Below are 24,782 nucleotides of genomic sequence, written 5' to 3' on the forward strand. Positions count from 1 at the left end.
GTAGAAGAATAAAAAAAAAATCAACAATGTGTTTTCTGTAATACTGCTCAACATTCTCTCTGTAGTTTAGACTGGTGGAATTTTGCATTGTATTTACACTGTACTATAAACTGAAACACTTAGAATGGTTTGATTTTACAGGTATGGAGAGGAAAAAAAAGGTGGATTATGCTTTTCATAGAACAAATGTTACCGTGACAGAATGTATTATTATTATAGGATCTTTCCATAATGCAGACAAGTAGAATGCTTGTTAGAAACCAGGTATGTAGGATAACAATTTGGTGTGTTTTCAATAAACCATGCCTGGAAAGAATACATGTGCCATTCGTTATCTTTTTGTTAACATCAGGTATCTCAGATATTCTTTGGCTTTGCAACAGCAGCTTTCTGTGGCAGGGGATTATTCAACCCTAGCTCAGGTCAGCACTTGGCGTTAGTAAAAGGTCAGTGGTAATGAGGGCAATTGGAATGTCCTTTAAACTAGTATAGCTGAAATTTTTTGATTCATTGCCTTATGCTGGAGTTGTAGCATGAAGTCCTGTAAGGACCTTGGACTGTAGATCATGGGTCTTTTTCCTGTTTAATATACAAGCATATTTCTGTGGGAAAGACATCTGCATCACTGTTCAAAGGCCTGTGCATTTGGGACCACACGCCTAACTTGCTGATAGCTTTTCTACTTGGGAAGTTATTAACCTTTCCCAATTTAGTCATAAAATCCATGTAATTTTACAAAGATTCCACATTTCTGAAATGTCTGCAAGTATACTAATAAGTATGAGTATGTAAGAATAACAGAAAATCTTTATGTTTATTGTAGCTACATACGAGGTTTAGTTGACAGGAGAAATTGTTATTTGGGGAATGTGCCAAATAATTTACATTTGTGCTGTGTTGGTGTACTGAAAAGTCAACAAGGTATTTCGAGTAACAGCCAGTTTCTAACAGGTCTTAATTCTCTTGAGGACTGGCTCTCCCTGGCACATTCAGCTGTGTTGATAAGATCAATAGGGAGACATGCACCTAAACACATCATACTTACCGCTGTGCCTTCAGGAAGCTTGGCAGTAAATCTCGACATAAGTGTTCTGCAAGGACTTACAGATAGAGTGGAGGTCAGGTTTTCTGCAAGTGAAAGGTTGATGAATCATTGCCAGTAACAGAATGTGCCATATATTAATTCCTGATTGTACCATTCACAGCACTGTAAGGTTCCATTAACTTGTGAATGCTTGCAAACAGCATTTGGAAGGTCATCTTCAGCTTGCCTTGCCTCCTTATTTCATATGTCCTGAATGCATCCTCAGGAGCTTTGTAAAAACATCTACAGATTCTGTTCTTGCAGCTGGAGGATTTACTTTCACAAGTGCTATGGTAAGATGTGGGCTCCTGGGTTTAGCATCTTGCTCCTAGGTATCGGTGTTCTGCTGCAACAAGGAATCCAATTTTTTTCTTTGTGGATGCACTAATATGGCAATGAGTAACAGATGCTGTAGGTAAGGTACTGAGATAAAAAATACGTTGTTTCCACAACTGACCTTTTATAGCTGTCAAAGTGATTTCATGTCAAGCTTATCACAGGTTGGCAAATGGAAGCAGTGAGTCCTGCAGGTGAAAGGTTAACCTGGTAACAATGAGGGAGAAATATCACAGCCTTCATCTCTTTCAGGTTTCAGCAGTGTCTTGGAGGATTATTCTGTCCTCATGGGTCTCTTCCCCAGTGTCTTAACTGTGAAGGTCTCCATGTCACTGATGCACAGCAATGGCAGAATCTCATTCTGGTACAAGCTGACAGAGGGGATTTTTTCTTACAATAGGACCATTAACTGAGCTGTAGAGACAGAGGCAAAGACTAAAACTCTTTTACTACATTTAGTATACATGCACAGCAAGCATAGCTGGCTGTTATTCATAAGATAATCTTACAATTGATTCATAATTGATTGACTATTCAACCAAATAAGCATGCATCACTGCCCTGGTGGTGTCACCTTTGGTGGGAGAGTTGGGATCTCAGTGGTCTCTCCCTTACTGCTCTACTAGGGGTTTCTGTATGTTCCCTTCAGTGCATCTAATGCTTGATTCATTGCTTAAAATTCCTCAGGGGGGTGCTTTTCACTTCCTCATACCAATCGGAGGAAGCACTAGCTCCTATACAAATGTATGATGACTGCTGTTTGCTCTGATGAGTAATTTCTGCTGTAAGGATTGCTCCATGGTTACTGTCATGCTTAGTTTGGTATTAAATTAGGAAGCAGAAGAGACTAGTGCTGGGATTCACTTCCTTATAAATCGTCCTCCTCCCTTGTACAGTGATTTAAAGAATCAGTTCAATATTCTGAAAGACAAACATCATGTCCCTTTGAGGTAACAGAGGCTCTGTTTCCTCACTTTCACATGTTGCCTGAATCGCTAAGACAACCTAGAGAGTAGCGTCTCATTTGGAGAATAGATCTCAATTAGCAGTATTTGGTGGGATCAGCCATTTGTGACAGGAGCTGTGAGAATTGGCTGAAAGCCGTGTGTTATTTTAGGGGAGTTCTTTCCATTGGGAGCTTTCTCTCAGTGGTATGTTCTCAGTGGCCAGTCTTAAAACGCATTCTTCCAGATGCACAGTTCCATACCTGCTTAATGCAAGAATAGGTTGTGTCTTCTAACTGCAATAGGCTGATGTTGCAGCAACACTCAGTAGGTTTTTAGAATATATTTGAATTAGAAGATCCATTGTCTACTTTTTCGTCTCCCAGAATTCAAAGCGTGACTTTATTTGGAAAAGTAACTCTTCTCCCTGGGAGATTTCACATTTATGTGTCAGTGACTCCAGATCATATTTGCTCAACTGACCAAAAGCCTTTTTTCTAATCATCAGTCATGCAAACAGTCAGGCTTTTTCGTTTTCATCCCTTGCCACCAATAATTATTTCAGAAGCGTGGTCAAGTTGAAAAAATTTTCTTGGGTATGGAATTCTGTAAATAATCTGATGATACATACACTGTGTTTATTTTTACAATTTGCCATGTAGGAATCTTTGATTTCTAATGAATTAAAATACCTTTTTTTTATATTAAAAGGTCGCTCTTATATTTGCACATGTATTACACATGCATTATTCACTAATGCATCTTTTGAAATATCCATGCTACCTCTACAGGTTTCCTCCTTCCCTAATTTTCTTGACAGTCTCCCGGATGGTAATTTTGGCCATGAACTAGCAGTAGGAATGAGTTTTTCTGATCCTCTCTTGTAAAGTGCAGAGCAGCCTACCTGTTTACTCTTACACATCCTTCAGCATGTATCTGAGACTTTGGTTAGTTTATCAGTATGTGTTAAGTGCCCTGCTATGGCAGGAGTGTCTGTTTAGGAGCAAAAGTGTTTAAAGCTGGAAACAAAAGAGGATTCTTTGGAGTCATGACCTTAGGTGTACAGATGAAATTTCTGGTCAACTGTATATATCCAGATTTTCCAGTGTGCTCTAGAAACTTTTGTATGCCAGTAAATGGGCTTAAAGATTATTCACTTTTGCAAATTTTTGAAAAAATTGCTTGGAATCACCTGAAGGACTTTGGCCCAGTGACTTTCAGTTGAGCCTGAATACCAAGAGGATGGGCTGCTAAGCAAGCTTACAGAACAAATCCTTGACATTCACAGTGTGAGACGGAAGTGTCGCTGTGTGCTCCTATGCAGGACAATACAACAGAGTCACAAGGGGGTGCTTCTGCATAATCTAATCCAGTATAATAAATCTTCTGTCTTTCTGAGTGTGACAGAGTTTAAATTGTTAAGAAACTCTGATAATGTTGCCTTCTCATATCCCTGTGAAATGTACACATTACAAGCTGGCCGAGTCACCATGGTTTGCTTGGTCCATTTTGAAACCGAGACTCTCACCTTAGCCTGTTCTTGTTTTCTTTTATACTATTGGGCAATTCCTTGCTGTGCTTATTACTGGTGTCCTGGAGATGGATTTGCTGTAGCACACCAGCCAGGGTAGATACCACTTCAGTAAGGTGGGCTATAAAAGGAAGAAGCTGATAACAAGTCTGAAAGAATCCATAAGGGAGGGATGAGAAGGGTTATCCCTGATTTTCACTCTGATTTTCACTCACATTTTCAGTGATTTTCTGTTGGATCTTTCCGTGACTGTTCCAAGGCTGGAAATCCCAAGTGCAGTGCAGAATTCCTGGGGAACAAAGTCACGTGCCTGCTCTATTGTGTTTTAGTTTTTCTTTATAAATGTGACTGTTGCCTCATATAATCACAGCAGGACATGCCAGGAAATGCTGGTGGATTTTTGCATTGTCCAGCTGAGTTAAAAACTTCAGATTTGGCTTTGTATCTTCTCAGTAACAACCTTCACTATTCACATAGTGTTAACAGCACCGAGGTTAACCAGGGTGTGCAGGACCCACCTGGTAAAACGCATTCTCTCTGGTCTTTATTTTTATACAGCATCTTAAACATACATAGCCCTTCAGAGTAAGCAGATTTCCCTGCCCCTAAAAAGCACATACTGCAAATATACCATATAATGAGGGGGTAAGTAAATATGAGGGGATAAACAGCATTTTCTCAACATCTCTGATATTATGTGGTTTTGGTGTTCTTTTGGAAAGAGCCTGCTCCTTTTGTTATCTGTCTGTTACTGTGTTTATTTTAATCTGTTTACTAATTCGTTTTTCTCTACCTCTGCACAGGCAGACTAGTAATTTTGTCTTCTGCAAAATTCTGTTTTATTTTCTTATCACCGCATGGGTGTCTTTCAGTGCATGCCCTTTTCTCTCACATAGAGATGATTAACTTTTGCAGTAACTATGCAAAAATGTTTCTGATACAATAGGAGCCTTCACGACATTAAGTAGCATGTTGATCATTTAGCAAAATCAGGGCTCCTGAAATAGTCTTTTCTTGCAACACACATGCTTTTTTTCACTCTTGATAACACTTAATCAGTTTAGCTTGTGGACACAAGTCTTTAGAAGTTGCAGCAGCTTTCTCCACCTCACACTAAGTCCAAACTGTGGTTGTTCGGGTTTGAGCTGAAAATAACAGACTGTGTTGTTCGATGATGTGTTGGTCAAGGCAAGGCAATGTGCATCACCTTGGGTTTGCTGAATCATGTGAAAAAATGGAACAGACCTTTGAGCAGTTATCCTATTTACTCCTGATTTTGGTTTCCACCTGGTCTAAAATGATCTCCACTAGCGCTTGCTTTAATTACAGGCTCCAAAATACAAAAAAAATCCCAAAATTTAAAGCATGGACAAGTTAACTTGTGCAGTTGCATTTACATCATTTGAAACAAAGGTTGAACACTAATGGCTCTCTTTATCCCAAAAACACAGCCTTTTCCATAGCATCCTCCACTTTCATATATTCCAAATGAGATGGGTAGTTAGTGCATTGGAAACGGGGGTTGTTGCGGATATAGTTAAGGAATTCCGGAGCTCCTGGAACGATGATATTGTCAGCCAGAAGAACCGAGCCCTTCCTCAGCAAGTTGCACTCCTAGAAAGAAGAGAAATTGCTTCATGGTGGCTGTTAAGCAGATATTGACTTGAACGTAATGTGCTTTCATGTCATATGACATTAACCATGTCATACTCAAGTGCCTGCATCCAAAAATCCATTGTACTACGGGTTTAGAGGGAAGAAAAGATATGGGAGAAGCTGAGTAACTCTCTGATCATGTTTGTGATCGTATTTAATATGCTGACTTTTTTCTGTTAACATAATCAGTAGAACATTAGAGATGCTGATAACCTTGGGTCATTCAGGTTCTGAAATAGCAAATCAAGTGCAGTGGAGGTGTGCAGTTTGCTGATCAGATTGTTTCCAACTATGTCTACATGATCAGTAAGACGGTTTTGGTTTGGTTCTCATGCCTAATCTTTGAAAACTTTTTTAATATGGCATTAAAATGCAGTAGCCCTTAAGGTCACTTGAGAGACTGGCATGTACCAGTCTGCTTTGGTCAGTCTCAGTCAAACTCCAAAACCACTAAAAGAATAAAATAAATTTTCTGCGCTTGTTTCCCTTTCATCTTGTACAACTTCCTGCAGCTTTGTTCAGGAGCTGGGCATGAAGCAGGGTTTGTGCACAATGAAGATCACTCTGACAGACTTCCACAAGGCATAAGTAACTTGCAATATTCACTTCAAGTGCAATGTTTATCCTCAGTAAACCTACAAACCTAATTTTTAGTGGTATTTTTGTCCAGTAGAAGTTGCTTATCTGAGCTTACCAGCTGTTTTAAAAAAGAAAGTCTGAAGTTAATCAGGCTGGTTTGTTATCCTGTGGTTACAGGCAGCAGCTGTAGCCTCTAACATGGGGTGGGTTTTGTTGCTCTCAGTATATTAGAGAAGTCCTGTTGATGAGTGTACTGTGGAGGCTGTTTAGATTACTGCTTTTGCCTCTGGTGACTGAACACCAGTCAGCACAGTAGAAGCAATTTTAGAGACGTGGCAAATATCCCCTGGCCTGTTTCTATCACACAGCTTATAGAAGCCCGTAAATGACAACGTGCTGTATTTTCCACCAGTCATCAGGATTTCAGATGCTCTTTGTGTCAGGCTTTTGTAGAAATACATGAAAAGGAATGCTGTCTGGGCCACTTTCAATATATATTTCATCTGAATATTTTATATCCATATTTCATATTCACTATTCATATTGCAATACATGCCAAAATTGCATGTTAGAAGGTTTGTAACATCTGAGAAAACATGGGGATCTTTTCTTCATCTTTCTCCTTTTAACTTTGTATTTTTTTTTAAGCAAAGCACCTTTGTATCACAGTTGCATCAGACTGACCACTACAAGGGAACTAAACTACCCATTTGTTTGGACTGTGTTTGTGAAGGTTAAGCTCCAATAAGGATGTGCCAGCTCTTCCCAGTGGAAAGAGCTCAGTCATCCTTAGACAGCCAGTTTAAAAGAAAACATTCTCTGGGTACAAAATAACTGTAGGGAGGGAGCATTTTCTTCAGCTACTGCTGTGTAAATTCAGCACTGGCTGTTCATAACCCCAAACAAATTTCCTTTTCAAACAGCTATCTGGAGGATAGGGCTGAAATTGGAAAACAGGGGAGCCTGGATGAGAAAATAATTTTGTAGTCCTCAAGCAGGGGTCAGGAAGTAGTTGGCAGGCTCTCAATGTAAGAGGCAGCCTCAAAAAAGTGCATTTATTTGTGAAGAGAATAATTGAAAAATGACACTTCCATACAAATAGTTAAGCAGTTGTAGAAAATTTTATCAATCTGCACCTCCAAAGCTAGGGGAGTATCTCTGTGTGTTGTGTTGATAGATACAGATGTTGTCAATCTCTGTTATTTAACACTTGAAAATACCTTCTTATCCAGAAGTCCTCTGGTAGTTATCTCACCTATCATTGCCTGTTACAGCCAACTTGCTTTGTAATGCTAATAGTAATGGTTAAGGTGGGTTAGGAAGACATGAGCACAATTTTTCCACATCTGGGGCTGGAGATAAAGTTGGACAGCACTTCTCTAGCAAGTGCCTGACTGGGGCAGTCTGTACTCCTCCAAAAGTTGCTTTGCAGCCAATTAATTAGGTGGAGTAAAGACTTACAGAAAGATGATACCCAGCTGTGCTACCAAAATAGTATTTCACCAAAAGGCTCTGCTGGCACTACAGACCCAGGCAAAAAAAGGGATATTGATGAAATTAGAGAGGTGGAGCTGGGATATGCAGGTACTAAGTCTCACCTGCTCCCAGGATCAGGATGATTTTGGGTAAAGTGTTCCAGTTAGTGACCATGCAGACACTCCTCCTAGGGATCGTAAGACCTAGATCATGCACTCCTCCAGCTAGGACTTCTACTGCAGACCCATTTGTTCAGGAAACAAAATGGTTCAACAGTATTTGCCAAGTCCCGAGCTATGTAGTGTCAGCAGTTGTCCGTAACAAAATTTTGGGAGCTTGTCTCCCAGATCTTCTGTTCTTGTAAGGTTGCTATTTTGGCTGCCATTACTCATTTTACAGAGGATGAGGTCCTTTATGAAGAATATAGGCCTCACAGACATCAAGGCATTTGCTACTTCACTTCTAACACTGAAAATGTGCAAACTGACCTGAAGCAGGATGGTGTCTGGTGTGTATCTGTCTTTCCAGTGGTCCAGGAAGACAAAATCCAGAGTATCCACTTCATATTTTTTCTTCAGCTGGGGGATAATTTCCTCTGAAGGGCCTTCTAGGAGTTTTACCTGAAATGCAAATCCATCTGATGAGTTGTGAACCATTAGGAAAAAGCGCACGCCTCCAGCTCATTTTAAATTGTGGCCAGACATCAGCAATCCTGTTTATAGCTCAATATTGCATCAGTTGAATTATTTCATAGGCTTAGATCAAGTGTACCATTTTCTTTTTGACAAATCAACTCAGTTATGTTCCAAAATACGGATTTCGGTGTTTTTGTAGTTTTTGTTTAAATAATAGCAGAAAAAGTGACCTATTGTTTCTGTTGGATAATGTGATTCTTTACTGGAAACACAGGACTCTCCTGTTGAAACCAGTAATTAAATTGTCATTTTAAACATAATTTAAAAGTAATTAAAATTACTTTTTTAGTTACAGCTTAGTTGAATCTTGTAGTCCAAGAGAAGCAAAAAATACAGAGAACAGGTTAGTTTAGAATAAAGCTGGAGGCTACAGCATGTAAAATTGATATGGCCAGTAGAGGGAGGAGGCAGGACAGAGACTATTACATCTTCCTCGCAGGTTTATTGGCACAAGTACTGTTAAACTGAAAAAAGCTGCTGCACATTGATTTGTAAAGCAAGTGCCATATACTGTGCATGGAGGAAAAAAGTGGTAAGGAAATCTGTCTGGTTTATGATTCATAGCTGATCAGGAGATTAAATCAGATGGGGAAAATGCAATTTTAGATGTAACTAGTACTTCAAGTTCTCTTTAAGAAGTTAAGAAACACATTAGAAGATCTCATGGTGGGATTTATTTCCTCTAGTTTTATCATCTATGTTGAAGTGAGTTGACTAGTCAAATAGACAGGCAGTTATCGGGCATGAATCCCCTGACCTGCTATAGATGTCTGCCTTGGGCTGAGATGGATTATAGACTGGAAATACCTGCATCTCAACCAACCGTACAGAGTCAAAACACCTCAGATTGCATAAAATTTAGGTATATATATTGTGACCAACTAGAATTGGGTAAGTACATCTCATCTGAAGTCCACTGCACATAATATAACTGCTTACTGTGAGTTTTTGTAACAAATTAGAATATGGTTCGGTTTTCTGTTGTACTCAGTCTTGACACTGATTTGAAACTTTCAGTTTATATAGAGAAAAATCAATATTCTAGCTTTTGGGAGGTAACAGTGAAGTCCTCAGCTGTACTGCTGTGAGAGGTCAGGGACTGTAACTAGGTATGAAGCTAGTAAAATTAATAAGGACTGCGGGGGCAAGAAAAAAAAGAATACAAAATGTCTATGCATAAATGTTGGACAGAAATCATAGAAAGGCTTCTGATTATCAGGAGGAGGAATCTGTGGGGCAGTCTTGCAGTTCAATAATGGCAGTAAATCTAACCAGTTTTGCAGTAGTGGTTACTAATTTTATGAAAAGGACTATGTGTACTGATGTCCTGTGACTATAGTAAGTGAAATAACTGACTCTGGAGCCACCCTCCAGGTCTGTATTACTCTTACAGTCACTATGCGTTTTGAAAATAGCTCTCAGCAAATGGCCTGTCTACTGTACTAACCAGTGAATAGTGAAGAGGCCAAACTGGAAGATGCTTTCAAAGTGTTAAGGAGATACGGATGTATATGATTATTTCTGGTCTTGCCCCTCTGAATCTTCATCCTGACTCACACAGCAAAGAACTCTGAAGAACAGCCCTGATTGTTTTGGTCACACACACACATCTTGATAAGCCTCAACCTCTACCCTGACTCTCAGCTGGGTCTCCATTGTACTTGGACACCTGACTGATGCTAACAAATTTAGCTCACTTGCACTGTGTGTACAAAAGAGCAGACAGGCTTGGTCCTCTTCATGGACACCAGTAGCCTGATGGTTAAATTCTGCATGTTCCCAAATACTTAGGGTGTCGTTGTTGCTTGACAAGTAAAAAACAAATTTAAACTTATTATTGTTGTTTCTATGGATAAAGTCCCACTCTCCATGTATTGCTTCCTCATACCAGCCAGAGACAAATGGTATTACCTTATCTTGTACTCCAGCAAACTCAATCATCTGTTTAGCTATAGCAGCAAATTCTGGATTGAACTCTATAGTGAGAAGATGAGCTCCTTCCTTCAGTAGCCGAGCAATCCTAACTGCTGAGTAGCCACAGTATGTTCCCAGCTCCAGTGCAACTGATGGATTGACCTCTTCCACTGTCTTGTCTAGAATTAAACCTGAATAAAATGGAAATAGGTTAACTTTTGACAAAATCAAACTAGTTCACATACAGAAGAGCAAGTTAGTGACAAGAAACTTACGAAGTCCATGTACTCAGTTGCTCAGGACCTTCAAAAATTAAGGGTTGATGTCAAATTATTTACTGTATCATTTGTAAATTGACTTATCTGTGATCAAGTTAATCACAGATACTGTAACTTTCAAAATGCAAACTTTCAACTAAAAAAATCTTACTTAGTTTCATAATATAAACATTTCTGAGTAAGGAAGTGCCTAAATTAACTAAAATATTTATAGTGTGACAAGGGAAAAATGCAGCATTTTTTTCCCAAGAACTTGTTGCAGAAACTGGCCATATTTGTGAAATATATAACTCCTGAATTCTGAGCGCTCATATTGCAAATATTGCATGCAGTAGTCTGATACAAAATTTCTTATCCTAAATACTTCTTTTTAAAGGGAAAAGTCTAGTTATAAAGTTGCAAAATATTTGGATTCCCTAGATAAATTTGTGGGATGGAAAACATTAGTCAATTGTTAACAACAAAAAAATGTTCCCAAAAGAATTGACAGTGTACTATATTCAGTCCTTCTGAAGAAAAGGATTTATTTGTGAGAAAACTGTTTCCTCTTACTTTAAAGGCTAGAAACTAGATAACTAACCTGAAAAACTATTTGAAGGGATTTTTACCCTGAGCCATGACATTTTTCAGTGTACATATACATTTCATTACATGATATTTTCCTGGATGTCATTTGTTTATGAATAGTGTGATGATGATGCTTGCATCTTGAGATCATGTGGTCACTCTTGATATCTTCGGAACTAAAGATGCATTAACTTTGATGGCTCTTATCTGAGGAAAGTTCATCTTGTCAGAGCAAAACTGGAGTGAAATTTTTAAGAATATAATCCCAAATGATCAAAGTTCAGAGATTTAAGAATTCCACTCAGCTACCACCTACTGCTTTGTTGCCCTAAGCACCCCAGCCTGGTATGCAGAGGAGCTAGTTTCACAAAATGTATCCATGACAGAGAAGCATTTTTATTACAATGCTTACAGTTGTATTTCATTAACTATGTTAATCCCAGACTAAGCAAATTTCCCCTGCAATTTCACAGCAAGAGGTATTTTTGTGTCTAATTCATAAGGGAACATGTTAACATTTTGCCATTACAGTTTTTTTGAAACAAATGTCACTTTCCTGTAGCTAACAAAAAAATGTTTTGTCCATGTATTTTCCCTTAGGAAGCAGGAACAAGATGATTTGACTCGCTAAGTAGCAATAATGTCTAATAGCTGCTTTTGTGTAGTACATGGGTAGGATTTCTCCCTTCAACAGTAACTTACAACTTATGCTTTCATATGCAAAATTCATATAGTTTAAAATACCTTTTTTTTCAATTTACCATCTTCCCGTTAATGATCTGAAAGTACTTAATATAATGAATTATGCCTTACGGCCACCTGTATAGTTCCTATATAGGAACTGAAGTATAATTACACAACCCTAGATTTTTTTCCCATAAACTGTCACCCTCTGCTTACACACTTGCAACGTACACAACATACAAACCCAGGTTTGGTCCTATGACCTCCTGGATTACTCACTGGATTACTCCTCCTCCGAGTCACCTGCACAAGCATGCATTACTGTTTACAGGATGACTCTGCTGACCACAAGACTGTTGTGGTTTTTGGTTTTGGGGTTTTTTTGCAGTAGATGAAATTACCATGTGAATACAGTAAGATGTCCTGTACTGTGCTAGTCGTGAAGGATCTTTCAAGTGCTGATCCCTGCTGCAATTACCTTTCTCATCGCCCACATTCATGGCCCACTCTTTCTGGGAGCAGTATTTATCTATAGCATCCAGCACACTACAGGGGTCTCCTCGGACTGCATTCTGCACCACAAAATTTAAAATCCTCTGTTCTTTGCTCTGATTCATGATGAAATTGGTTATTTTCTCCCGGATTATTTCATTCCAGATAAGGGCAGCAGTGCCGTTTTTCCTGATGAGTACCACAAAAAGCAGCAAAATGAAAAGCAGGAGGAGGACAATGAACAAAAGGATTGAAGAGCTCTCCAGCATCTGGAAGGAAAGAGAAAAACAGCCGAGGGTTAAGGTGGCACAGGAAAGAGTTATGCTTTTTGTAAATATTAAGCTGAACAGCTCATGACCAACCATACTGATCAGGAACACACAGAGTTTAATTATGATATTGTCCAGAGCAGCTGAAAACGACTCTCTGTCACTTGGTAATGGACGGTGTTCTGTGGCACCCCCTTTAGAAGACAATTTTACAGGCAGTCAACAAGTAGCTTTATTTAATGCTCTGGTCCCTTCCCCCACACAGCTGCTCAGTCCTGGCTCTAAGCATGCCACTGCACAAGGAGCCTCTCAGGACCGAATCTGTTCTAACTATTTTTCAAACGATTTAAATCTTAAATTGGAGCCTGCATGTGATCCCACTCTCCTAATTTTTGAGGACTGGGAAACTTCTAAGCTGGACTTGGTAAAAAAATGTGGAATGTCCCACACATTAATTCTGAGCACAGTATCAGCAGAAACTGGGCACTGTTAGGTAACATTCTGTTTCGAATCAGTCTGCAGGTTGTGAGTTACTCCTTGCATGCAGACCTCTTTGCCAGTACCTGCCATTCTTGCATGCTCTGCAGAGAAGCTGAGCTTGATGTTTCAGTAGGACTCCTTCCTTCCAGAGCCTGCAGCAAAGGTACCCAGGTGGAATGGTTTACAGAAAATAGAAGCCTTTTTCCTTCTTATAGAACCTTTGACGTGGGCCATCAAGCTGATACTTTCAAGAACAAAAGATACATTTCCTTTTACGAAGTGAGGATGTTTTCTCACTGGTTATAAAAACATAAAGCTGAATCCCTGAATGAGAGCCGAGCTCAGGCTCATGAAATTGAAGAGATGTAACAAAAGGGCATATTGTACTTCTCTGGTGGGCCAGCTCAAATTATCTGATGGGATGGTGCCTATTCTCCCCCTGGAATTTAGTGTCATAGCTGCAGGTGCCTATGTGTGTGCAGCATGGGTGGTGTGTGTTTCTGTTTGTGAGTTTAGGGCACCTGAACATAAAGCTCAGCAGATGTGATGCATGTCACCCTGTACAGCTCAAGCAATAAATCCCATCAAAGCCATTTACTCTGATGGATTTCAGACAAGCCAGTATACAGGAAGGTGCATTTATTTTCATGCAGGAGTCACAGCACAAAAAGATCTGATAAAGACAGGGTTCTTAAAATTAAGGAATTGACTTAGCCTTTGAGGCGGTGCCAAACTTAAGGGTTGTGATTTGCCTGAGGATTCTCTGTGTGTGAAGCTCCTCTTGTACAACTCAAAATATGCCTCATGTCTGATTATGTGGCTTGTAACACTTCCACTTTTCTACTTCTGCTTCCCACAAGTCACAGTTGCACACTGGGAGGAGAGCACAGGTTGTAATGTGCTCCAGTTAGTATTAGGATGAATGAATGCCAGGTTTATTTGTTCTTTAGGTCTAATTAGGCATTTGAACACAGGTGTGAAGGATTCAGAACCAATTTCTTAACCTCGGCAGGCTGGATTGAGTTGCACTGGTTTTTAAATGGTTATTTTTAAAGAGCATGACACTCAGCTCTTTCTAGTCTCTGATTCTTTCTATTAAGTCTTTCTCTTCTAGCTCGCTAAAAATGGTGAACACTTTTCCACCTGCACTTGTATTAATGTTCCACCTACCTGGAGTTCAGCAAAACCATTGCTCCAACAGGAGCTACAACATCCTCAAAAATTTTGCCTAAGTTACACAAGACCAGAGGTTAAGGGGCTATATGATTAGCCAAATATTCTCCCAGATCTCTTCCTACCTGTTCTTGCTTCCTTTTTTTGTATCCCCCAAAATTGTCCCAGGAAAATCCTAAATTTTATGGGTGGTCAGACCTCCATTCTGTAGTGGGACTTGGCACATACATATTACACATGGGAGAAATCTATCCCACTGCTTTAAATTTTGAATCATCATGCAGAACACATTTTGAGTTCAGAAGATGACTGAGTTTCCATGGAGATAGGCTCAACCTACACTACATCCAATGTTTGTTCACCCATGCACTTATCTTAGTTGCACAGCAAGTATGATTTGTTTGGAGCAGTTAAAAGTCTATTTCTTTTACTTTTAAGTAGTCATCAGTGTTAATACTTACCTTTAATGCTTTCCTTGCAAAATCTGACCTGAGACATTTCTTTTCAGGGCTTGCCAGAATCATTAGCACATGAAAATCTTGCTGCTTGGACTTTCTGGATTTTGTTTCCTAGCTAATAAGAACTTGCTTCTTTACCTCAACAGGGACCCTGAAGGCCTGGATGTCAATTTTTCTTCCTTCCTTCTATGCACTAATAGTTCTACCGATCAGGCCCAATTGTCCTGCACCTTCTGTTCTTTCTAGTTCTACATGAAGATGTTCCACATTATCTGTCCACTGAGAGCTTGGATTGGGTTATGAAAATATCATTAGTTTTACACAAAAATACCTCTCTAGCTTCACTTGGCTTGTCTTCACTTGGTTTTCATGGCTTAGTTGATTGTATGGTCATTGTTGATGGATTTGGATTACTGACATAGTTGAGAGACAATTATTCTGAACTTCAATAAATGGATGGAGCCCAGAAATCATTTACTGACACCAGCAAGTATCTAACCTTCCTGCCTCCAGACAAGGGAAACCATGTGAGCCCTGCATACCAGTGACTCACTTAGTGGCAGTCCAAACATGTTCAGGTCCCTCTAGAACTGAAGACTGTTGGCAGTCAGAATTTTTTCAGACTACTGCCAGACATAATCCTCTGGTTACAATGGATACTTTGGCATTCTCTGACTACAACTTGCCACAGGCTGTTGCTTTGGCACTATGAGATTCTGCCATTTTGTTTGGGGCTGCCCTGCAAAGATCTGTCAGATAGCAAGAATGGATGATAGCTGCAAGACTAAACTAGGTGGTGTATGTTTTGTAGAACAGCTTTCCTCCTTTATTACTTAGTATAGTTGTAAAACCATTTGGTGAGATTTCTCAAAACAGGGAGAGATAGCATCTGTAATCTAACTCAGCCCCACTCCCTGTCCTGCAGGAATACAGACAGGGAACAGACTGTGAAGACTTCTCTTTATACCTTAACAAAAAGGACCTGCTGACAGTAAAATCCTGCCCCTCCATTTTCACATTGCTTCCGAGGCATGGAAGGGTATGTCAGCAAACCAGATTTCTGTTGTCTTATTTTCCCATGCTGCTACAGGCTTTATACACCAAAATTGCAAGACACCACATGCTCAAAAGCCCATGTGTTAAAGGACAGCTTCTCCATTGTCTGCAGCCTGTGAAATGCTATTTCTTAACATGTCTCTGTTAGCCAGAGCAGAGAAAAGCACTCAACTTGGATTAGACCTGCTGATTTTTAGTAACTTCAGCTGATCTCAAAAAAACAAATATCTGTCACCTTCTGAACAGCAGTATCCTTTTAAAGATTTTGTCATTTTAAGAGAGTGTACTTTGTGCAGAGAAAGATGCCTTGTTGGAGATGTACATGCCCTATCTTTGCAAAGGCACAGATTGTATTTAGGCTGCTGCAACCCACAGAAAGTACTGCAGTGTGACATCCTGATACCAGGATGCAACTAGCTTGACAAAAAGGTGTAAATTGGGATATGCTTCTGAACAACACAGATAGCCATAGCCTTCTATCTCTTCTAGCCTTTCCTTAAGCAAAACCATGAGCAGGCTGACAGCCCTTTAGCTTGTCTGAAAGGGCAACAACTGATAGTTCTGCTGGGCCACCTGGGAAACAAATTTTGGATCTTCAGCTGTGAAATCTTGTCACTTCAAGTTCACCCAAGAATCCCCTCTGAAGGCAAAATACTGACCTGTATTTATCTTTGTGTCTCTTCAGACCTAGACTGGTGAGTGGCTCTTAGCACTGGTTTGTTTACATGTTTTGTGTAACGTATTTGTCAAGACGACAAAAAAAAGCTATAAATTTAAGCTCAAATCTGTGTGATTTGGGGATGGTCTTAGATGCTAAAACTTAAGCAAGAAAGTAATTCAGCTTGGCCATTCCTATGATCAAGTGCTCAGAGGGATCTATTTCTTACCGTGCCTCAATCAGATCTTTGCACTTCTGAGTCACACATGAATGCTACCGTACGTAACAGCAGAGGCCACCTGCCTCCACAGATCCTTAGAGGTTGCGCACAGGTAGCAATGACCGATACAGTACATGTTGATTTTTTCCATTCCTAGACAAGTTCACTTGCTTTTGTTGTATAAAGGAATGTTTTTCAACTATTGGGGTTTTTGTATTATTATTATTATTATTATTATTGCTGTATAATACCCCAATGCCTTCATAAACTGTCAGTATGGGTTGTTTTTAGCAGGCATTTATCCTGAAAACCACTTTCCAGAGAAGGTAACTTTCAAAAGGAGCAAAACAGACATATCTTGTTTTTCTTTTCCTTTTTTTAAACACAGTTTCATTTTCAAAGTTAGTCCCTCTTAATTTCTGTCACCTTAAATGTGAAAATAAATTTAGTGATACCAGTAGACTATAAAAGCAGCCTGCCAAGAGCAAGATGCATCAGTGATGGTCATGCACCCAGAGGGAAAAAAAAAATCTGTACCAAAATAGGTAATTGCTTTCATACTCTTAGCTGAAAAATATTTGATATGAAAATTAAGTGCGTAATTCAGCCAGTTTAAAACACCACTACCAACAAGACAGTCCTGTTATGACAGCTTTAGAAAATGCAACTGTAATTTTAGCTTTAATGTGGATTCATGAGATTCATTAAGTATGCAATAAAACTGAACTTGCACATAGTCAAGTTTCCCACAACCACTTACTACAAGGCAGTCTCTCTTATTATTTAGTGCTTGTACTGAGGTTCCAAATACACAGGTTAGCACTGCAACCTCTTCTGTGCATTAGAAACACCATGACAAAGTGTGTCTTCTCTTTGAAAGCTAAAATTTGAAGTGGAAAATATTAGGCAAAATGAAAACTTCAGCAAGGGAATAAACAGAAGACTAGAGGTATAACACCATGGGAAGGAATGAACAACACATATTACTAAATCTGTTTTTGAGAAGACAGAGTTTAAAAGAAAACATATTAAAACTTCATGCCCAAACCTGTCAAATTACTGACAAGTCTTTCTAAAGCACTGTGTTATTTTCTTATGCATCTAATTTTGGCAGGTTTCATAAGACCAAATCATAACTTGATAATGCAGTTCAGCAGTTTTCCCCTGCTGCAAACCATAATCAAACAATCAGCATTAGAATGGGATTACCTCTGTTTCAGCTTATAGAGATTTAAAAAGACACTTTCAAAGAGAGAAGCAAACACAAATTGTGGGAATCTGCTGCCCCAACTTGCTTGCCCTTGAAGATAAAATACCTAAGTCATTCCGATGGCTATAAAAGAAACCTCAAGAGAATGGCTCAGACTTAGGGATCTATTATTATAGCAATAGTTGTTAAGTTAGGGGATTCACTACCCCCTTACTATTACGTCATCTCCAGTTTTTATAAAAACGCAAAAATGTCCATGTGATGGAGCACAAAACAATACATCCTGTTCTTTATTCTTGTACAGGTGACTCCAGCCATTTCACCAAAGGTTACAATAAGGATTTTTCAGTAATGTTATTTATGGTAATGCTTCTGGTAAATTTTTCCAAGACTCTTAAAAAATGATTGGTTTTAGAATTCCCTGAATTGAAAAACTAAGCATTAGAACAACTGGTAACATCCATTTTTAAGGTAATTCTGAGTAACTAGATGAATCAAATTGAGATTTTTCTCAATGTTTCATAAAAACTGTATGAAGTTTTCATAACACTGCCAGAGGAAGGTGTATGGAGATTTGATCTAAACTACTGGTTGCTACTGTTTCTCTCTCAGATTCCAAACAGCCTCCCTCTCCTAAAACCTGAGATTTACTAAGAAGAAAAATAAACATATTGAAAGTAAGCACCTTTAAATGCTCTGAGTTGTAATAAGAACATATACCTTAGTGAGTTTCACACTTAGTGGATTAAAAAAGCACCAAATTTGATTATTTATATATTCTGAAGCTTAGTTCATTACATTATGACTAACTAATAAGACCTCATTTCCTACAGATGCAAAAATAAGAGATGGCAGGTATTAAAATACCTGGTATGTTGAAAACTATTTGATAGAACATTTTTCTAATCAAGGTGAATGCTTATAAGCCTAATTACAGAACATCTCATTACAATTTTAGGTTGGATAAACTGACATTGCTTTGCTTTGTACTGACAATTAAGTCCTAAACATAACCACAACAAAATCTCTTCTACAAAGTATATTAGACTGCTATTCTCCAGGACTGGAATGAGTAAACTTTGTGATCCTGAGTCAAGGCACTTAGGTTTGAGTCTCATTTTGGCAGTATTTTTCCAATCTGATCTTGGGTGAGCTGTCTTACCTATGTCTTTGTTGCCACAAGAGTAAGTTAAAGTTATTGCTACTTCTGTAACTTTCAAGGTGTTGCAAAGCTGAATTAATCTTTGTGAGAAAAGGCCCTGCTATGGATATATGGATAACACCTGAGGAAAGGCAAAGTGATTCCATCTGCATTAACTAAAGAGATCAATTTTGGGATACTAAGACAGCAAACAAACACCTTTGTGATATTATTATGCTTGAGTTTATGAATAACAGGGAAAATGTGGAGACAAACAGTGCTTCGAACACTTTCCTTAAGTGATTTCAGCTTGCTGACAAATCAGGCCTTTGAGGAAAGATGATGTTACATCCAATCTAGCTATAATTTTTCATGCATTTGATCTGAGTGCCAAGCACTGGTTGGTTGGTTAAAAGTTTATTACAAGTCTCCGAGCATCCAGACAGTACTTTAGCATTCTGATGCTAAAGAGTTTAGAATCTCATTTAGACTTTATTAGCTCACATACCTGGTGAATGGGGAGTGCTTGGTAAATTTATATCATTCAACCTTTTCTCACAAAAAAATCTCTCCGTCTGATGATATTAAGGATAATAGAAATGGTCTACATAGAGTGACTGGGGACAACAGGGCCTGACTCATTGCAGAGACACTGCTGTTAAGTCTGCAGACAGAATAATGTAATAATGCAAACAATTTTCTGGAGGTTTTTTTACAAAGGACATACAAAATAACAGATTAAACCCTCCCATGCATGTACCTGTGTGAAGGAGGTAGGTGTATACCCCATCTTTAGAAAAGGGTTAAAAAGGCTCCAGTTCAAACTTTTTAAAAGCTTCTGCTGAAATTATGCCTTTAAGTAGCTCATACACTACAGTATGCAGAGGCTTTGCATATTAGTAAGGACATATTAGCTGTTTAAGAAGCATTGTGAAATCAATGCAGAAGAGTCAGCACATTTCTACGCATATTTTAACAGTGTCTGTTGCTGTACACTAGGCCAAAGGACATCTGTGCTGTGCCATGACTGGGACTGGCGTTCCTGACTCTTTGTGCAAAGCATCTGACACTGTCCCACGCAACATCCTTGTCTCTAAATTGGAGAGACATGGATTTGACAGATGGACCACTCGCTGAGTAAGGAATTGGCTGGATGGTCGTACTCAAAGAGTTGGGTCAAGGCAATCCCAAACATAATTACAGGCTGGGTGGAGGATAGATTGAGAGCAACCCTGAGGAGAAGGACTTGGGGGTGTTGGTTGATGAGAAGTTCAACATGACCCGCCAATGTGCACTTGCAGCCCAAAAAGCCAATCATATCCTGGGCTACATCAAAAGAAGCGTGACCAGCAGGTCAAGGGAGGTGATTCTCCCCTTCTGCTCCACTCTCATGAGACCCCACCTGGAGTACTGCATTCAGCTCTGGGGCCCCTAACCTAAGAAGCACATGTACCTGTTGGAGTGAGTCCATAGGAGGGCCACAAAAATTATCAGGGGGCTGGAGCACCTCTCCTATGAAGACAGACTGAGAGAGTTGGGGTTTTTCAGCCTGAAGAAGAGAAGGCTCCAGGAAGACCTTATAGCAGTCTTCCAGTACCTAAAGGGGCCTTAAAAGAAAGCTGGAGAGGGACCTTTAGAAGGGCATGCAGTGATAGGACAAGGGGTAGTGACTTTAAATTGAAAAAGGGTAGATTTAGATTAGATATAAGGAAGAAATTCTTCACTATGAGGGTGGTGAGGCACTGGAACAGGTTGCCCGGCGAAGTTGTGAGTGCCCCATGCCTGGAAGTGTTCAAGGCCAGGTTGGATGGGGCTTTGAGCAACCTGGTCTAGTGGAAGGTGTCCCTGCCCATGGCAGGAGGGTTGGAACTAGGTGATCTTTAAGGTCCCTTCCAACACAAACCATTCTATGATTCATATGGTACTATGATTTGTCCTACGCTGTCTTGAATGAGGCAATCTCTGGTTTGTGGCATTTTGCTTTTCTTGATCTTTTCCCAGAGCAAGAAAAAGGCAAAGTATTTTGGTCAGAAAGTCTAAACTAACTTCTGCCAAATATATTGTATCCTGTTGCTGTAGGCAACACAATTCAACAGCTTCATATTTTAGTACTTTTAAAGGTCAAAAAAATATCTTTTAACCTCCTTTCATTATTGTTTATGTATTTTCAAATGAGTGCAACACTGTGAAGAATAATCAGCATATTGCCAAATGTGAATAGCTTGTATGTCAATGGAAACTTAGTCTGGGAGTTTGACATTCAGATTTTCCACTGACATCATGAAAACAAGCTGAACAGGCTTTATATAATTTTTCACTAAGTATTTCTTGCATGAAATCTAGATTTCCCTCTTCCTAGGTTTTATTCAAGTTACTACAATTTAGCTTCACTACCATGACTACAAAAATTCTGACTTCTATAAATGCAAAGTTCTGATGATTTTTTTTTTCCCCCTGGGCCTTTTGACTTGTCTTTTTCCCTCTTCTCAGGTTGAAAGGAAACAAATACAGGTTGATATTCTTCTTACTGAATGAAAGGAAAAAAACAGAAAAGTGCCTATTGCCTACTAGGGAGCCCCATCAACTAAGCTTCATAAGGGTGTTTAAATCCATTCTCCCCAGATAGATTTCAATTAGGATAATTGCTACCCACTTAAAACTCCCTTCATAGTAGCATTTGTCTTAGTGGTATTTGGTGCTATCACCCAAAGGAAAAGGTTTATATAATGGTTATGTGCCCCATAAAGAAGAGTGGGGTTTAGAATAAACTGGCCACACAGAGAGGCCTCATCTCCATCCAACAAGCAGGGTCACGTGGATCTGTAGCATTCTGATCCAGACTGGCCTAATGAACACGTTGCATGATTAAAGCCAGAGCTTAGGGTGAGAGAATTCTTCAAGGTTAAGAAATGCACTTTACCAGGCCTTGAGCAAAGACAGCTTCTCAGGAATAAGATCCTTTCAGGTACCCCTTGGAAGCATTGGTTTCTAATAGTCCTTATTCCCACTCCAGAACTCTAGATGCATTTGTACTATTTGTACTAGTGTTTGAGGCCAGTAGTTGGCGCAGCTCAGCTGAATTGTACAAATCCCACCTGGAAGACAGTGGACTGCTAAAAGTAGAAAGTGCTTTGCCCTGACAGCACATTAGGAGCTGGTATGTAGAAGTTCTCTCACCTGAGATTTTCATGTTCAACACAAGGTAAAACAAGCTCCTATTGAATGATTTTGCCCCAAATGGAGGTAGGGAGAAAGGTCTGGAAGAGGAAAGACTAAAATGGCTAGTTGTCCTCAGCATAATCACCTATGACAGACCTATTTCACATTCTCTCTTTATATCACAAAGACCAAGGGCTGAATCCTCAGTGTCCCAAATCCCCACTGCATGCTCCTGCCCTGCTTCCAAGGCTAACAGCTAATCTAGTGTAAATCTGTCTCTCTCCCAGCACAGCTTTCTACTCTCCACAAGCTGTTCTTCAGGCCAGGGGAAATGCGTGACTGAAACTTGGTAGTGAGGACACCCACTAAGGGATCTGAAAAAGTAGGAAGGAAATCGCTCCTGAAATGACGGCTTGTTTCTATGAAGTGAACAGCTCTAACAGGCCAGGCAAGGTGGGATCCACCACAGAACAGCAGGTAACCAAAGCACTGTAAGGGAAGAGGCAGCATGAGACCTTGGTCTCAAATCCTGAGTGAGTGCTCTCCCCAGAAAAGTAGCTGGAGTGGGCAGAGTGACTCTTATTTTAGCTAGAAATTGCTTTCTGAGAAATCTCTCCTGAGAGAGTTCTAGCAAAACTGGTCTGGATGGCCTCACACACTAAGATCTGTTTTCAACGACCGCTGCCAAAATTATGTTTTCTCAGAAAATTCCCAGTCAGTTCTAATTCCAGTGATCCCAAAGGAATGCTGAAAGACAACAGTGTGAGACTGGCAGAGATAAACCTGATACCAGCTGCAGGCTGCTAAGAAATATTGCTAAACTTGAGTGACAAGTAAATTGTTTGCAGTTAGTTGTTAGTGTCACTAAACTCTTTTTTCCACTGATGCAAACTAAAGCTGTAAATCAGGAAAATTTTCTTTTGCATTTAAATACTGCAATGCTGTGCAAATGCATACGATTCTGAACCTGAGGGCTTTGTTAGAGGAGTCCATGGCCGAGTATGCAGAAGAAAGTAAGCTTAAGTGCAGAGATGAGTAAAGGTTGTTTATGGAGACCATTGGTATGACATGTGGTTGACAGTATTGGTAAATATGAGTTTGTTTTTAAAGGGCAGAAGGTGAAGAATGTCCGTAAAGGGCATCAGAAAGATACTCTATAAGCAGCAACAGGGCTAGCAAGCAAAAGCACTAGCTTTTTGTCTGTTCTTCACAGAGATTTTGCTGTAGCAGAACTCTCTCTTGAGAATGAAGACCCCCATAAAATACAGCTGCAGCAACACATTTATAAAAGCAGCGATTCATTCAAATATGACTGAACTGCAGCTTGACTTGCATTCAGCTTTTTCTTGAATACAAATGAGTACCAAATTCCAGCATACTTATAGCCATAAATTACATTTCAATTTAGTCGGGGTTATCTCATCTCACTTCTTTCAGCTGTCAAGGTTTACAATACAGTACAAATGCATTACACACAAATATGTCCTACTCTTTCTCTGTGAAAGCTGTTGCTGCCCACGGACTGGCTTCCTGACAATAAGTACCAGTCAGAATGTGGAAAACACTACTTCTTTCATATTCACCACTGTTTAAAATAGTGACATTATCTAAGATAACAAATCATGTCAAGTCTAAGAAATAAGAAAATACAAATATGTACCTTTCTCAGTACAGCAGAAGCTGTTCCCTCGATCTTTTCCTGTGCTGCTTTGATGTGGATTTTATGGAATAAGAGTCCAAGAGCCTTCAGTATTCAGTCACATTCGATCACATCACAGGAATAGCTTATCAGTTCTGTTACACAGACTCTAAAAGGAGCAGTGTCCTTTTCCCCAACTCCTCCTTTCACAGATTTCTGCACTCCTTAAAGGTGCTCAGTGCTCTAATAACCTTAGAGAAAGCTATTCATCTGTCCCCTAATGACAGTGTTCTTGTTACTTAGTTACAGCACAGTGAATGCTGACAAAGTCAGGTATGAGCCAAATCTGTCCTCAGTGTAAATGCACTGTGTTCAATCAAGCAATTCCAGGAATGAATTTGGCCCAAGGGATTTAGTTCTTTTTTCAACTCAGATGTGGCATGCTACAGCCAGTAGAGAATTCGTAGAAACAAGACCTAGGCATGTGGGTTAAATATAGAGTGCTGCTGGAGGGAGGGGAGGCATGTATAGCAAATTGCTTAACAGCAGCTACAGAATAAGGTGCAATCAATACATTATAAACAGTACATTTGAATTTCTATAGCTCCTAGCTGGAAAAATATTCTGCTACAAACCACTCTGAGATAAAAGAAGAGGCTTATTCTAGTAAACCTCGTTCTCAGCTTGACTGTCTATATTGTTTCCTTTGAGATGGAAACAATATAATCAAGCTGCAATTAAATTGCACTATAAAAGAAAATAAGAAAAACCAAAAACCAAACACAACATGTTAGTAGTTCCCTGCTGTACTCTCACTACAAAACTCAGACCTAGTCAGTGAGTGTTTGAAGCTCTAGCCTAGAAACTTTTTAAAGATTTAAAGAAAGGGTTTGTATCAAATGTGGCAGAAACAAGAGCTGAAGATCTGAAAACAGCTTTGTCACATGAGGGAGGACGTCCTTCAAAGAAATAGGGACTACCTGAGGGTACAACAAGAGAAGAATAAAAATTTTTAAGTGCATTAATTGAATAAAGAATTGTGGGAAAAAGGGGTAGGTGAAGATCAAAGTGTTTTTAGCAACT

General features: G+C 39.4%; 1 protein-coding gene across 1 annotated transcript; it reads right to left on the reverse strand.

Moving 5' to 3' along the window:
- Positions 1–5,275: 5,275 nt before the first annotated feature.
- Positions 5,276–23,965, reverse strand: COMT (catechol-O-methyltransferase). The gene is made up of 5 exons (XM_010296630.1): positions 23,721–23,965; positions 12,223–12,505; positions 10,213–10,406; positions 8,095–8,226; positions 5,276–5,509 (listed from the first exon to the last, which is right to left on the reverse strand). Exons 2-5 carry the CDS (start codon positions 12,503–12,505, stop codon positions 5,330–5,332), a joined length of 789 nt encoding a protein of 262 aa, XP_010294932.1. The 5' UTR covers positions 23,721–23,965; the 3' UTR covers positions 5,276–5,329.
- Between the last annotated feature and the right edge of the window lie 817 nt (positions 23,966–24,782).

The sequence above is a fragment of the Phaethon lepturus genome, unplaced genomic scaffold (assembly GCF_000687285.1).
Source record: "Phaethon lepturus isolate BGI_N335 unplaced genomic scaffold, ASM68728v1 scaffold1701, whole genome shotgun sequence".
NCBI lineage: Eukaryota > Metazoa > Chordata > Aves > Phaethontiformes > Phaethontidae > Phaethon > Phaethon lepturus.